This window comes from Salmo salar, chromosome ssa16 (assembly GCF_905237065.1).
Source record: "Salmo salar chromosome ssa16, Ssal_v3.1, whole genome shotgun sequence".
Lineage (NCBI taxonomy): Eukaryota > Metazoa > Chordata > Actinopteri > Salmoniformes > Salmonidae > Salmo > Salmo salar.
Window position 1 is genome coordinate 8,774,892 of NC_059457.1, and position 17,305 is coordinate 8,792,196.

Below are 17,305 nucleotides of genomic sequence, written 5' to 3' on the forward strand. Positions count from 1 at the left end.
ATGTCATTGTGTGCTGTAGTGTTAAGATTTCCCTTCACTGGAACTAAGGGGCCTAGCCCGAACCATGAAAAACAGCCCCAGACCATTAGTCCATCTCCACCAAACTTTACAGTTGGCACTATGCATTTGGGCAGATGGAGTTCTCCTGGCATCTGCCAAACCTAGATTTGTCCATCGGACTTCAGCACTCAGGTGTCCCGTTCTGTGATCTTGTGTGGCCTACCACTTTGTGGCTGAGCCGTTGTTGCTCCTAGACATTTCCACTTCACAATAACAGCACTTACATTTGACCGGAGCAGCTCTAGCAGGGAAGAAATATGACGAACTGACTTGTTGCAAAGGTGGCATCCTAGGTTGCCATTCTACAGCCAATGTTTTTGTCTATGGAGATTGCATGGCTGTGTGCTCAATTTTATACACCTGTTAGCAACGGTTGTGGCTAAACTAGTCAAATCCACTAATTTGAAGGGGTGTCCACATACTTTGTATATACTGTGTAGTGTATATAGCTAATAAGCTTGTGTATGCGGTGCGGCACCAGAATTAAAATAAAAACACGTCATACCTTTTTGTAGTTAATAAATGTAATGTGAAACTATAGTATCCTTAACTAGCATTGAAAAGGTTAATCCATTCTTCTCTAATTAAAAATCAAATTTTTCCTTCGAAGGTGTATTATTACGTATATTATTACGCTAATGTCGGGAAGGTTGATCTCCTGGGCCACGGCTGTTTGGGAGCAACAATCCACCCTTTGTTGTCATCTGGAGGAATTCATGGCGGAGGTGAGGAAGGTATTCGAGTCTCCGGTATCCGGGAGAGAGGCGGCCAGTAAACTTCTTGATTTACGTCAAAACTCCCGTAGTGTGGCAGACTACGCGGTTGATTTTCGCACGTTGGCCGCCGAGAGTGCCTGGATTCCGGAGTCTCTCTTCGATACCTTTCTTCACGGATTATCCGAGGTGGTAAAAGATAAGCTAGCTGCTCGGGAATTGCCGGTGGATCTTGACTCCCTCATCGCCCTAACCATTAATATTGATGAACGCTTAAGGGAACGCAGGAGTGAGAGAAGGTCTGGCCTCGGGCACCCTCGTTCACCCGCTATGGCTCGCTCACCTTCGAAGGAATCCGGACATTCCCGAAGGCAGTTTTCCTGAGAGGATCCGAAGCCACTCGAGTTCCCTCGTAAATTATCTACGACGGGTGAGTTTGATTCTCCTGAGCCTATGCAATTGGGAAGAGCTAGGTTATCGGTTGGGGAATGCTCACATAGGCTGAATTCCAACTGTTGTCTGTACTGTGGAGGGGCAGGACATTGCATAGCTACCTGCCCTGTTAGGAAACCCTTGTCTCTGGTGGATACAAGTACTTTGGTGAGTCAGACTGGGAGTTCCCTAATTCCCATCACCCGCACACCTTTCTTTGTGCTTGTGCTGTGGGGAGACCAATCTAAGTCTCTCCGAGTGCTTGACTCTGGGGCAGATGAAAGTTTTATGGATGCTACTATTGCTTCTGAGCTAGGTATTCCCATTCAACCTCTCTCGTTTCCCATGGATGCTAGGGCACTGGACGGCCGCTCAATAGGGGAAGTCACCCATTGTACTGTGCCCATTCAAATATGGATTTCCGGTAACCACAGTAAGACCATTACAGTTCCTCCTCATTGCATCTCCCCATGTTCCTGTTGTCTTTGGGTTTTCCTGGCTCCAAAAACATAACCCTGTTATTGACTGGACCACAAGTTCCATCATGGGTTGGAGCCCATTTTGCCATTCCCACTGTCTTCAAGCAGCACAACCTTCCCCCAGACGTCTTCCTCAGGACGTCAGCAAGGCTTTGGATGTTTCTGTCATGCCCACTGAGTACCATGACTTGAAGTTTTCAGTAAGGCACGTGCAACTTCTCCACCCCCGCACCGTCCTTATGATTGTGCCATTGATCTTCTCCCAGGCACCACACCACCTCGGGGCCGGCTATATTCTCTATACGGGCCGGAGACCAAGGCTATGGAGGAGTACATAGAGGAGTCTCTGGCTACTGGGGCCATCCGTCCGTCTGCATCTCCTGCCGGTGCAGGGTTTTTCTTTGTGGAGAAGAAGGACAAGACCCTGCGTCCGTGCATTGACTACCGGGGACTGAATGACATTACTGTCAAAAATCGTTACCCCCTACCACTCCTCTCCTCTGCTTTTGAACCTCTCCAGGGGCCCACCATTTTTTCCAAGTTGGACCTTCGGAATGCCTACCACCTGGTTCAGATACGCGAAGGGGATGAGTGGAAGACAGCCTTCAACACATCCAGCGGACATTATGAGTATCAGGTTATGCCGTTGTCTTTCAGGCTTTGGTAAACGATGTGCTCCGGGACATGCTCAACCGTTTTGTGTTTGTCTACCTTGACGACGTCCTGTTTTTTTTCCCGGCCTGCCCAAGAACATGCTCTTCACGTCAGGCAGGTCCTTCAGTGCCTCCTGGAGAACCAACTGTCCGTGAAAGCCGAGAAGTGTGAGTTCCACCGCTCTACAATCACATTTCTGGGATATGTCATTGCCCAGGGTAATGTCCAGATGGATCCTGGAAAGGTGAAACCTACGTCCAGGGTGCAGTTGCAATGTTTCCTAGGATTTGCAAACTTCTTCCGCCGTTTCATTCGGGGTTACAGCATCCTGGCGGCCCCCCTCTCAGAACTCACTTCTCCCAAAGTACCGTTCAAATGGTCTCCTGCTGTCAACAAAACCTTTGTCGATCTGAAGCATCAGTTCACAACAGCACCCATCCTCATCCATCCAGACCCGTCGCGTCAATTTGTGGTTGAGGTGGATGCATCTGATGTTGGAGTGGGGGCCATCCTGTCCCAGCGATCTTCCCAGGACCAAAAGCTTCATCCCTGTGCCTTCCTGTCCCATCGTCTCAATTCTGCAGAGAGGAACTACAACATAGGCAACTGAGAACTCCTGGCGGTCAAGATGGCATTGGAAGAGTGGAGGCACTGGCTGGAAGGAGCAGAAAAGCCATTCTTGGTCTGGACCGACCATAAAAATCTGGAATATCTCCGTTCAGTCAAGCGCCTTAACTCCAGGCAGGCCCGGTGGGCTCTGTTGTTTACCAGATTCAACTTCACCATTTCCTACTGCGCAGGGTCCAAAAATGTGAAGCCTGACACTCTCTCACGCTTACACAGTTCCTCTGCCACACCCTCGACCTCCGAAACCATTGTCCATTCAAACAGTTTTAGAAACTTTAGAGTGTTTTCTATCCAAATCTACTAATAATATGCATATTCTCGTTTTTGGGCAAGAGTAGTAACCAGTTTAAATCGGGTAAGTTTTTTATCCGGCCGTGAAAATACTGCCCCCTAGCTCAGACAGGTTAAGTAAAAATACTTTTAAGTACTACTTAAGTCATTTTTTAGGGTATCTGTACTTTACTTTACTATTGATATTTATGACTACTTTACTTCTACTTCACTGCATTCCTGAAGAAAATATTGTACTTTTCACTCCATACATTTTCCCTGACAACCAAAAGTATACTCATTACATTTTGAATGCTTAACAGGACAGGAAAATTGTCAAATTCACAAACTTATCAAGAGAACACATTTACGTCATTTAGCAGACGGTCTTATCCAGAGCGACTTACAGTAGTGAATACATACATTTTATTTTAATTCCATGCATTTTTTAAAAAATTTTTTGTACTGGCCCCCCGTGGGAATCAAACCCACAACCCTGGCGTTGCCACAACCCTGGCGTTGCACACACCATGCTCTACCAACTGAGCCACAGGGAAGGCTAGTCATCTCTACTGCCTCTGTCCTTGTCGACTCACTAAACACAAATGCATATTTTGTAAATATTTATTTAGTGTTGGAATGTGCCCCTGGCTATCCATATATCTTAAAAACAAGAAAATGGTGCCGTCTGCTTTGCTTAATATGAGTAATTTTAAATGATTTATACTTTTGATACTTAAGTATCAAAAGTAAATGTAATTGCTAAAATACACTTAAGTACACACAAGTATATTTAAAACCAAATACTTTCAGACTTTTACTCAAGTAGTATTTTACTGGCTGACTTTCACTTTTATTTGAGTAACTTTCTATTAAGGTACATATACTTTTACTCAAGTATGACAATTGGGTACTTGTTCCTCCACTGGTGATAGGCCTACCTCTTGTTTTTGTTTTGTTTTTAAACCAAAGGAAAGGAATAGGTTCTCCCTCTCAGGGTCAATAATAAGAGAAAAACAACATAAAAATCACTTGCCATCGTTGTGTTAATTGAGAATAGATATAGTATTTGCCATAACATGCAGTTGCCAACATAACATTTCAGTTATTCCTTGACTTGTCAAGTTATTTTCTATTTAACAGGCATATTTTTTGTAAAGAAAGGGAATTCAACTACCTCACGGTCGCCATACCAGAAATCAAGTCTGACAATGATCGATATTTTTTTTATATGGTTAATAAACAGCTGTAACGTTTGATCGGTAGGAAATTCAGATTTGAATAATAGAGAAGTAGATGAAGATGTCATACAATCTAACTTTTTGTCTGACTTGTTGGGAAAGTGGTCCAATGTCAGTTGTTTATAAAAAGTTAGAGAACGTTTTGTTAATGCGGTTACTTAAACCGCTGTAACGTTTGAAGTGGATTTAACAAGCCTTAAGACAATTAAGACATGGATTGTTTATATGTGCCATTCAGTGGATGAATGGGCAAGACAAAATATTTAAGTGACTTTGAACGGGGTATGGTGGTAGGTCCCAAGCACACCTGTTTGAGTGCGTCAAGAACTGCAAAGCTGCTGGGTTTTTCACACTCAACAGTTTCCCGTGTGTATCAAGAATGGTTCACCACCCAAAGGACATCCAGCCAACATGACAGAACTGTGGGAAGCATTGGAGTCAACATAAGCCAGCATCCCTGTGGAACGCTTTTGACGCCTTATAGAGTTCAGGCCCTGATGAATTGAGGCCGTTCTGAGAGCAAAAGAGTGGGCAACTCAATATTAGGAAGATGTTACTAATATTTTTTACATAGTTGTTTTGCTACAGTTTATAAAAGTGGCTTGGTGTATCTAGCTTGAACGGTTCAAGAGTTACTGTTGTTGAGTTATTTTATGCAAATGTTTGCAAATGTATTTGTATATTTACAATCGCTAACATTTTCCAAGAACTTGATGTTAGTGTAGCCATAACATGTTAAAGTTGGTTTGGTGTCTCTAGCTTGAAGGGTTCAAAAGTTAATGTTGGTGAGTTATTTTATATGATCAGACCGAAACATGAGCTCCGAAGTGATCGGGTGAAATATGAAGCTAGTGGACGGAGACAGCTTCAATCAGAGCAGCAGTATCAACTTATAGCCTGCCCTTCTCATTACAGACACACAAATATCATACATCGAAGACATGCTAAAGTTCACCATTACAAAAAAATAAAAGGGGAGGTTAGCATTGTCCTGGGGTTTATGATATTTCTGTGTCTAACATTCTCACTCATTATTCACGATTCATTCAGGATCATCTGTAATCATGGTAGCATACACATTAATGTAGAAGTGTTTAGAAACATATTATATTCTTATTTACAATAAAAGTGACTCCAAAATGACACAATACATTATTTACCATACATTTGTATTGGGCACAAAATAATCTGAAACACAACCAAAACAAACAGAAAATACATCCAACAAGTTTGTGGAGTCACAAGCTTGTTGTGGTCATTGTGTGCTATGAATATGGGCCCACATACTTTACTTTTTACTACTTGAATACACATACTGTACACAGTTGTGCTGCCGAGTGGCGCAACGGTCTAAGGCACTGCTTCTCAATGCAAGAGAGGTCACTGCAGTCCCTGGTTCAAATCCAGGCTGCATTACATCTGGCTGTGATTGGGAGTCCTATAGGGTGGCACACAATTGGCCCAGTGTTGCTGGGGTAAGGTGTCATTTTAACTGACTTTAACTGACTTGCCTAGTAAAAAAATAAAATAAAGTAGAAGGGAATTTGTCCCAAAACTTTTGCTCCCCTAAAATGTGGAGACTATGTATAAAAAGTGCTGCAATTTCTAAACTGTTCACCTGATATGGATGAAAATACCTTAAAATTAAAGCTGACAGTACACTTTAAACCACATTGTAATTGTATCTGGAGTACAGAGCCAAAATAAATAAAGAATCGTCACTCTCCCAATACCTTTGGAGCTCACTGAATATATACCTTTTTGGGGGGGTCAGGGGCCCTAAGTGATCATTATGTTGCTTATGTCTGGAACCGGCCCTGAAACTATATATGTTTGTTTCAGATTTATTCATAAAGACACGTATTAATGTATAAAACTGCTGGCAGAACTGATGTAAAAGGTACAGAAAAAAGCCGTCTGGTACTTCCAAATATCTCCGAGCTAGTGTGGGAAGTAAAGCAGCAGGCATAACACGTAAGTACCCTTAAGCAAGGTCGTGGTTAGGTCATGTGATCTGGCGTGTAGCATAAAAGGTGGAGGCTACTGCCTGTGGCTCTACTCCATTGGTAACGATGAAGGGGCTGCTCGTTTTGACTGCGCTGTTTGTGGCCGTTTTCGGCAAGGAGACTTTTGAGGGGTGAGTGGACACACCAATGTAAAACTGTCCAATTCTATTTGGTGTCATGTTTCATATATCACCAGTAGTTGCTATGTAAAGATTGAGGAACCATAGGAAGGGTAATAATGCCATATGTCATGCTTGCCCCTGTGATTCTGGAGACATGAGTTGCTTCTTTAGACTGAACGACAGTCAGGCTTTATTACTTTTCAATCACTTCAACTGAATCATTAGAAATGACTACTCATGGTGGGAACGGACAGATATCTTCAATGATAATTGTAAAGAGGAAGCAAAGCTTATGGTTAATGTTGACTACAACTGTAAGTGATGCTGTAAGCAGGCATTTAGCCACGGTCTTTGTTGGGTAACATTTTTCTCTCCCATTCTCAACTCCAAGCATAGTTGTTGAAAGCTGAATGGTTCTTTCATCTTTGTAGGGACCAGGTACTTCGTATCACTCCGAGGGATGAGGTCCAGCTCACTCTTCTGAAGGATCTGTCTGAGATGGAATATCTCCAGGTGTGTGACATGATAATCACCACTGTAGAGCCTTGACCAGGCCATTCACTTTTCACTATAGCTGCTCAAAACACTTATATCGGCATACATTTTAGTCCAGGACTAGTCTTAATCTGTGTCTGGGAGACCGGCCCATTGGGTTGGTTTGTTGACCTAACGTGTCATTCCTCTCCTCTGTCCCAGTTGGATGTGTGGATGGAGACCACTGACCTCTCCACTTCTGTGGACATCAGAGTTCCCTTCACCAGCCTGCAGACCGTCAAGGCCTTCCTGGAGATCGAGGACATTGAGTACTTCATCATGATCAAGGACCTGCAGGTAGGACTGCTTTCTGTGTCAGGGAGAAAGTGACTGAGGTCAGGGTGATTACTTCAGTCTTACTTCGTCTTGGCTGATCTTGAAATGTGTAAATTCATGTCATGACTTACAGTAAATAAATAAGATGGTTGAATAAGCCTTGTAGTGACTTTTGACCTCCCTTTTGCCCACAGGTTATGCTGGATGAGGAGAAGGAGCAGATGCTGAGTTCTGCCCGCGCCACTGCCCCCAGAACCACTGATGACTACGACTACTCCAACTACCACACCATAGCCGACGTAAGTTCTGTATCCCGAAACGCAAGCGGCAAGGAGAAATGGGACAGCCCATTTCATATGACCACTCAGAGCAGCAAACATTCAGGCAGACACTATTAAGACTGTTATCATAAGATCCACATGAGAGTGACATGTCAGTGACACGGTCTGACATGACACCTAGACTATTGTTTGAGTTGACTGTAACATCTCTCTCCTCTCTCTTTCTCTCTCTCCAGATCTACGCTTTCCAGGACATGCTGGTGGCTGAGAACCCCAACCTGGTCAGCAAGATCGTGATTGGCCAGAGCTACCAGGGACGCCCCCTGAATGTGCTCAAGGTAAGTTCCTGACCACAGTGGGCCTTGTCATATTACTAACTAGTACTCTTTACACGTGAAATATACATCTAATAGAGGCATACAAGCCTAGTTTTTGCCTGATCCTGGATGAGCCACCATTTGTTGGTACATGTTAATTAAGTGCTTGGTTATATGTTAAGTCTTTCAAATTTACAGTATTTGAGGATTGCGGTAGATGTTCTTTACACCCCCCTCCTTCTCTCTTTTCTAGTTCAGCACTGGTGGAACCAACAAACCTGGTATCTGGCTTGACACTGGAATCCACTCCAGGGAATGGGTCACACAGGCTAGCGGCACCTGGTTCGCCAAGAAGGTGCATCAGTGCTAACTCCCTGACAGTCTTTAAACCTTTCCCCTCTCTTCATCTACGCATCTGTTCACCAAACCACTGTATCACTCTCACTATTACTCACTATGTACGGGCAGTCATGATTTAAGATTTATGATATCATTTTTCAATGTCCAGATTGTGACCGACTACGGACGTGACGCTGCCCTCACCGCCATCCTGGACAAGATGGACATCTTCCTGGAGATTGTGACCAACCCAGATGGCTACTACTACACCCACACTAGCGTGAGTTGCTCACAACAGAAAATGTGTCATTTACGGTACATATTAGGTTAATGTTCCGTACTTGATCGCTATGATTACTAAATGTTCGATTTTGTTTACATCATGTTATATCGCTCCACCTCTTTGATTTTTAACTACATGTTACACGTGTGCGTGATCTCAATCTCTTATACATATGTAAGATCATAATTTGAGCCAGTTTGCTACAGCATGAAAATAATCCTGCAGCAACAGGAAATTTGAATTATTATGTGGATTATAATTAATGGACATTTTTGTAGAGGTTAATAAATTTTTTGCAAATGAAAATCAAATCTGAAATGTCAAAGTGGAAATTAGAAACTTCAGAAGTCTTTTCAAACCTCCAATACACTGCACATTTTAAATTTCCTGCGTTGCAGGAAAGTTCTCCTGCTACAGAATGATCAAATTAAGATCCTACATCTGTACCGAATATCAACTATCGAATCGAACTTTCACAAATCTCAGTGTTGTATCCTGTTTTGTCATTTGACTTCGCTCTGACATCATCAACCTTTCATGTTCCACAGAACCGTATGTGGCGTAAGACCAGGAAGCCCAATCCTGGCTCATCCTGCATTGGAACTGACCCCAACAGAAACTGGGATGCTGGTTTTGGAGGTATATTTTCCAGTTCACTTGAATGTTCACTCAAATACAAAAGATTCAGATGTCACAAACTCAAATCTTAATTTTTTGTCAAATAAAGAGGTATCTCCTTGCAACTGGTGAGACAATATTTTACTGTGGAAAATTTGCATTGTTATTGTTTAGTCTGGCACTAATCTTTTTTATCCTTTTGTCTATCTCCTCTGTTATCTTTGGTAGGTCCCGGTGCCAGTGACAGCCCCTGCTCTGAGACTTACCGTGGACCCAAGGCTAACTCTGAGTCTGAGGTCAAGTCCATCGTGGACTTTGTCAAGTCTCATGGCAACCTGAAGGCTTTCGTGTCCATCCATTCTTATTCCCAGATGCTCCTCTACCCCTATGGTTACACCAGGACCCCCTGCAAGGACGAGAGCGAACTGGTGAGTTCAGCATCCATCAACTAGTTGTCCTTGACATGTTTGGTAACAACTTGTGGCATCCATGCCTATAGGCTGCACCCTGCCTGCATTCTCCACTACATGTGGCCTCACCAGAGGAAGTGTGGCTCCAACAGGGTACTTTAACATTACGTAACTTTTATTATCTGCCCACAGCACAACCTGGCCAGGAAGGCTATCACTGATCTGGCTTCCCTGTACGGAACCTCCTACAGATACGGCAGCATAATCAACACCATCTGTAAGTGTCAAAACCCGGCTTAACCTATTCATTGCTTTAAACGGATCCCATCGCATACCATTCCAGTCCACTCTAGTCCACCACGGTGTATCAACATGAGCGCAATCCATCTGAAAAATATAAACAATGTGGTTATATACTCTGTGACATTAATACAGAAACTATTGCCAATTCCCTTTTTTCTTGTCAAATCCAGATCAGGCTAGTGGTGGTACCATTGATTGGACCTACAACCAGGGAATCAAGTACTCCTACACCTTTGAGCTGAGAGACACTGGTCGCTATGGTTTCATCCTGCCAGCTAATCAGATCCTTCCTACTGCCAAGGAGACTTGGCTGGCTCTGATGGCCATCATGGAGCATACCAAGGACAACACCAACTAGATGGGTCATCACGACAACCTACAGGACACTGTGTCATTGTACTGTTGTACATATATAGGAAAAGCCTATAGGTACCATTAAGTCTACCATGGCTCTTTCCAGGGCACAATGAGACCAATAAATGTCAACTGTCATACCTGATTTGGTCTATTTCATTTTTCATACTCTGCCAAGGTCTTTAGGTGATGTCAAAATGAAGCAGAAAGAAAGGTTTTTATGGTTGAAGTAATCTATCTTGGAGAGGTACAAACTGTATATGAAAAAACTTATTTGAGCTTGTATGTCAAAAATAAAGGACTTTAGTAACATAAGAAAATGCAAAAACATGTTGTTTTAAAATGTCTTCTAAATGAAAACAAGTCCCTTGTGGGTGTGGGAAATATGGACCTGACAAATATTTCTAGGGAGTGATGTGGCTTCTAAAGCAGTTTTGGTGTTTCTCTGTCTTCAAGGCGTGTAGCTTAACACATGTCTAAAGAGGTTCAGTAAGGTTTCCCAGGTCATGTGGTTTAGAAGGGTAATGGGTGTGATAAAACCATTGGATCATTTCACTTGGTTTAATGTACACGTATGTTGGTTTGAATTAGTTAGATTGTTAAACTGCAAAAAATCTCTGACATGAATGTCTTTAAAGCAGAAATGCAGGGCATGTAAAGTGTTGGTCCGATGTTTCATGAGCTGAAGTAAAAGATCCCAGAAATGTTCTATATACACAACAAGCTTATTTCTCTCAAATGTTGTGCACAAATTAGTTTACATCCTTATTAGTGAGCATTACTCTTTTGCCAGGATAATCCATCCACCAGACATGTGTCACGCCCGGATCTGTTACACCTGATCTTGTGATTGTCTCCACCCCCTCCAGGTGTCGCTTATTTTCCCCAGTGTATTTATCCCTGTGTTTCCTGTCTCTCTGTGCAAGTTCGTCTTGTATGTTTCAAGTCAACCAGCGTAGTTTTTACCGTGCTCCTGTTTTCTATTCTCTTTTCCTAGTCTTCCCGGTTTTGACCCTTGCCTGTTTTTCTGGACTCCGTACCCGCCTGCCAGACCCTTCTGCCTGCCCTGACATCGAGCCTGTCTGCCACTCTTTACATCTTGGACTAAGAATCTGGTTTTGACCTTTTGCCTGTCCACGACAATTCTCTTTCATACTCCTTGTGTATATTAATAAACAAAGACTCTAACCATCTGCCTCCTGTGTCTGCATCTGGATCTAACCTTGTGCCCTTATAGGTGTGTCATATCAAGAAGCTGATTAAGCAGCATGATCATTACACAGATGCACCTTGTGCTGGGGACAATAAAAGGTCACACAGCACAATGCCACTGATATCTCAAGTTTTGAGGGAGTGTCAAATGTATATGCTGACTGGAGGAATGTCCACCAAAGCAGTTGTCAGAGAATTGAATGTTAATTTCTCTACCATATGCCACCTCCAACGTCGTTTTAGAGATTTTTGCAGTACGTCCAACTGGCCTCACAACCGCAAACCACATGTAACCATGACAGCCAAGGATATCCTCTTCCGGCTTCTTCATCTGCGGGACCATCTGAAACCAGCCACCTGGACAGTTGATGAAACAGGAGTATTTCTGTCTGTAATAAAGCCCTTTTGTGGGGAAAAACTCATTCTGATTGGCTGGGCCTTGCTCTCTAGTGGGTGGGCCTGGCTCCCAAGTGGGTGGGCCTATGCCCTCCCTGCCCCACCCAAGGCTGCACCTTTCCAGTCACGTGAAATCCATAGATTAGGGCCTAATTTATTTAAATTGACTCATTAGCTTATATGAACTGTAACTCAGTAAATTCATAAAAATTGTTGCGTTTATATTTTTGTTCAGTTTATAAACACAATCAAGCACAATCAACCTTAAACATTAGAAAAAAATGCTATTCGATGTAAGTCATTGAGTTCACTTATTCCTCGTCTCATAATAAATGTTCACTCCATTTTCTCTTTTCCCTTGGTTTGCTTTAAATTTATCTGCATGTTCCTCTCCTCTCTTCTTTGACAGCTGGATGTGTGTGGATGCACAACAGACACACACACACACACACACACACACACACACACACACAACATGCACACACATGCATACTGACACCACACAGACACACAAACTTTCACACTGGATGTGTGTGGATGCACAACCCACACACTTCATACATACATACATACATACAAACACACACTCACACACATAACATGCACACACATGCATACTGATGGCACACACGCGTGCGCACACACACACACGCACACACACACACACACACACACACACACACACACTTTCACATTTACCATGTACGCTGCTGCAACTATTATCTAGCCTGTTGCCTAGTCACATTACCCGTACATATATGTGTTGTACACAGATACCTCAATTACCTCGTACCCCTGCACATCGACTCGATACTGGTACTTCCTGTATTTAGCCCTGTTGTTTTAAATGTGTATTTTTATTAGTTTTTCACTGTGTAAATCGGCATTGATGGAAAATGACCCGTAAGTAAGCATTTCACTGTTTGTCTACACCTGTTGTCTAATTAGGCCCAGACTTTGGATCTTTGGTTTTCCTAGATATGACTACTATATTGTCATCACTACATCCAATGGATTTAGATACTGCTTTCAAGCTAATTTCTGCAGCATTAGTAAAGATGTGATCAATACATGTTGACGATTTCATTTCTGTGCTGTTTGTAGCTACCCTGGTAGGTTGACTGATAACCTGAACCAGGTTTCAGGCACAAGTTACAGTTTGAAGCTTCCTCTTGAGTGGGCAGCATGATAAAAGCCAGTCAATATTTAAATCCCCCAGCAAATATACCTCTCTGTTGATGTCACATACATTATCAAGCATTTCATACGTTATCCAGATACTGACTGTTAGCAGTTGGTGGTCTACACGATGAAGGGGCTGCTCGTTTTGACTGTGCTGTTTGTGGCCGTTTTCAGCAAGGAGACTTTTGAGGGGTGAGCGGACACACCAATGGCACAAATTTTTGTAAAACTGCCCAATTCTATTTGGTGTCATGTTTGATATATCACCAGTAGTTGCTATGTAAAGATTGAGGAATCATGGGAAGGTTAGTAATGCCATATGTCATGCTTGCCCCTGTCATTCTGGAGACATGAGTTGCTTCTTTGGACTGAACGACAGTCAGGCTTTATTACTTTTCAATCATCACTTCAACTGAATCATTAGAAATGACTACTCATGGTGGGAACGGACAGATAATATCTTCAATGATAATTGTAAAGAGGAAGCAAAGCTTATGGTTAATGTTGACTTAAACAGTAAGTGATACTGTAAGCAGGCGTTTAGCCACAGTCTTTGTTGGGTAATATTTTTCTCTCCCTTTCTCAACTCCAAGCATAGTTGTTGAAAGCTGAATGGTTTTCCTGTCTTTGTAGGGACCAGGTCTTTGGTATGACTGCGAGGGATGAGGTCCAGCTCACTCTTCTGAAGGATCTGTCTGAGATGGAATATCTCCAGGTGTGTGACATGATAATCACCACTGTAGAGCCTTGACTAGGCCAATAACTTTTCACTATAGCTGCTCAAACACATATATATCGGCATACATTTTAGTCCAGGACTAGTCTTAATCTGTGTCTGGGAGATCGGCCCATTGGGTTGGTTTGTTGACCTAACGTGTCATTCCTCTCCTCTGTCCCAGTTGGATGTGTGGAAGGAGACCACTGACCTCTCCACTTCTGTGGACATCAGAGTTCCATTTACCAGCCTGCAGACCGTCAAGGCCTTCCTGGAGACGGAGGACATTGAGTACTTCATCATGATCAAGGACCTGCAGGTAGGACTGCTTTCTGAGTCTGGGAGAACGTGACTGAGGTCTGGGTGATTACTTCAGTCTTACTTCAACTTGGCTGATCTTGAAATGTGTAAATTCATGTCATGACTTACAGTAAATAAATAAGATGGTTGAATAAGCCTTGTAGTGACTTTTGACCTCCCTTTTGCCCACAGGTTATGCTGGATGAGGAGAAGGAGCAGATGCTGAGTTCTGCCCGCGCCACTGCCCCCAGAACCACTGATGACTACGACTACTCCAACTACCACACCATAGCCGACGTAAGTTCTGTATCCCGAAACGCAAGCGACAAGGAGAAGTGGGACAGCCCATTTCACATGACCACACATTCAGGCAGACACTATTAAGACTGTTATCATAAGATCCACATAAGAGAGACATGTCATTGACACGGTCTGACATGACACCTAGACTATTGTTTGAGTTGACTGTAACATCTCTCTCTCTCTCTCTCGCTCTCTCTCTCTCTCTCTCTCTCTCTCCAGATAAACGCTTTCCAGGACATGCTGGTGGCTGAGAACCCCAACCTGGTCAGCAAGATTGTGATTTGCCAGAGCTACCAGGGACGCCCCCTGAATGTGCTCAAGGTAAGTTCCTGACCCCAGTGGGCCTTGTCATATTACTAACTAGTACTCTTTACACGTGAAATATACATCTAATAGAGACATACAAGCCTAGTTTTTGCCTGATCCTGGATGAGCCACCATTTTTTGGTACATGTTAATTAAGTGCTTTACAGTATTTGAGGATTGCGGTAGATGTTCTTTACACCCCCCTCCTTCTCTCTTTTCTAGTTCAGCACTGGTGGAACCAGCAAACCTGGTATCTGGCTTGACACTGGAATCCACTCCAGGGAATGGGTCACACAGGCTAGCGGCACCTGGTTCGCCAAGAAGGTGCATCAGTGCTAACTCCCTGACAGTCTTTAAACCTTTCCCCTCTCTTCATCTACGCATCTGTTCACCAAACCACTGTATCACTCTCACTATGTATGGGCAGTCATGATTTAAGATTTATGATATCATTTTTCTGTTTCAATGTCCAGATTGTGACCGACTCACGGACGTGACGCTGCCCTCACCGCCATCCTGGACAAGATGGACATCTTCCTGGAGATTGTGACCAACCCTGATGGCTGCTACTACACCCACACTAGCGTGAGTCGCTCACAACAGAAAATGTGTCATTTACGGTACATATTAGGTTAATGTTCCGTACTTGATCGCTATGATTACTAAATGTTCGATTTTGTTTACATCATGTTATATCGCTCCACCTCTTTGATTATTAACTACATGTTACACGTGTGCGTGATCTCAATCTCTTATACATATGTAAGATCTTAATTCGAGCCAGGTTGCTACAGCATGAAAATAATCCTGCAGCAACAGGAAATTTGAATTATTATGTGGATTATAATTAATGGACATTTTTGTAAGGGTTGATACATTTTTTGCAATTGAAAATGAAATCTGAAATGTCAAAGTGGAAATTAAAAACTTCAGAAGTCTTTTCAAACCTCCAATACACTGCACATTTTAAATTTCCTGCGTTGCAGGAAAGTTCTCCTGCTACAGAATGATCAAATTAAGATCCTACATCTGTACCGAATATCAACTATCGAATCGAACTTTCACAAATCTCAGTGTTGTATCCTGTTTTGTCATTTGACTTCGCTCTGACATCATCAACCTTTCATGTTCCACAGAACCGTATGTGGCGTAAGACCAGGAAGCCCAATCCTGGCTCATCCTGCATTGGAACTGACCCCAACAGAAACTGGGATGCTGGTTTTGGAGGTATATTTTCCAGTTCACTTGAATGTTCACTCAAATACAAAAGATTCAGATGTCACAAACTCAAATCTTAATTTTTTGTCAAATAAAGAGGTATCTCCTTGCAACTGGTGAGACAATATTTTACTGTGGAAAATTTGCATTGTTATTGTTTAGTCTGGCACTAATCTTTTTATCCTTTTGTCTATCTCCTCTGTTATCTTTGGTAGGTCCCGGTGCCAGTGACAGCCCCTGCTCTGAGACTTACCGTGGACCCAAGGCTAACTCTGAGTCTGAGGTCAAGTCCATCGTGGACTTTGTCAAGTCTCATGGCAACCTGAAGGCTTTCGTGTCCATCCATTCTTATTCCCAGATGCTCCTCTACCCCTATGGTTACACCAGGACCCCCTGCAAGGACGAGAGCGAACTGGTGAGTTCAGCATCCATCAACTAGTTGTCCTTGACATGTTTGGTAACAACTTGTGGCATCCATGCCTATAGGCTGCACCCTGCCTGCATTCTCCACTACATGTGGCCTCACCAGAGGAAGTGTGGCTCCAACAGGGTACTTTAACATTACGTAACTTTTATTATCTGCCCACAGCACAACCTGGCCAGGAAGGCTATCACTGATCTGGCTTCCCTGTACGGAACCTCCTACAGATACGGCAGCATAATCAACACCATCTGTAAGTGTCAAAACCCGGCTTAACCTATTCATTGCTTTAAACGGATCCCATCGCATACCATTCCAGTCCACTCTAGTCCACCACGGTGTATCAACATGAGCGCAATCCATCTGAAAAATATAAACAATGTGGTTATATACTCTGTGACATTAATACAGAAACTATTGCCAATTCCCTTTTTTCTTGTCAAATCCAGATCAGGCTAGTGGTGGTACCATTGATTGGACCTACAACCAGGGAATCAAGTACTCCTACACCTTTGAGCTGAGAGACACTGGTCGCTATGGTTTCATCCTGCCAGCTAATCAGATCCTTCCTACTGCCAAGGAGACTTGGCTGGCTCTGATGGCCATCATGGAGCATACCAAGGACAACACCAACTAGATGGGTCATCACGACAACCTACAGGACACTGTGTCATTGTACTGTTGTACATATATAGGAAAAGCCTATAGGTACCATTAAGTCTACCATGGCTCTTTCCAGGGCACAATGAGACCAATAAATGTCAACTGTCATACCTGATTTGGTCTATTTCATTTTTCATACTCTGCCAAGGTCTTTAGGTGATGTCAAAATGAAGCAGAAAGAAAGGTTTTTATGGTTGAAGTAATCTATCTTGGAGAGGTACAAACTGTATATGAAAAAACTTATTTGAGCTTGTATGTCAAAAATAAAGG

At 43.0% G+C, this 17,305-nt stretch overlaps 1 protein-coding gene and 1 pseudogene across 2 annotated transcripts; both read left to right on the forward strand.

The window, feature by feature from the left end:
* Nucleotides 1-6,544: 6,544 nt before the first annotated feature.
* Nucleotides 6,545-10,463, forward strand: cbpa1 (Carboxypeptidase A1). Its single transcript, NM_001140886.1, has 11 exons — nucleotides 6,545-6,613; nucleotides 7,036-7,117; nucleotides 7,301-7,435; nucleotides 7,609-7,713; nucleotides 7,932-8,033; nucleotides 8,266-8,367; nucleotides 8,521-8,631; nucleotides 9,183-9,273; nucleotides 9,481-9,680; nucleotides 9,855-9,939; nucleotides 10,136-10,463. The coding sequence occupies exons 1-11, from the start codon at nucleotides 6,549-6,551 to the stop codon at nucleotides 10,321-10,323; spliced, it is 1,266 nt and encodes a 421-aa protein (NP_001134358.1). The 5' UTR covers nucleotides 6,545-6,548; the 3' UTR covers nucleotides 10,324-10,463.
* Nucleotides 10,464-13,743: 3,280 nt separating this feature from the next.
* Nucleotides 13,744-17,150, forward strand: LOC106599178 (carboxypeptidase A1-like; annotated as a pseudogene). Its single transcript, XR_006759661.1, has 10 exons — nucleotides 13,744-13,824; nucleotides 14,009-14,143; nucleotides 14,317-14,421; nucleotides 14,647-14,748; nucleotides 14,956-15,057; nucleotides 15,207-15,318; nucleotides 15,870-15,960; nucleotides 16,167-16,366; nucleotides 16,541-16,625; nucleotides 16,822-17,150. The product of XR_006759661.1 is annotated as a carboxypeptidase A1-like (transcript).
* The last annotated feature ends 155 nt before the right edge of the window (nucleotides 17,151-17,305 follow it).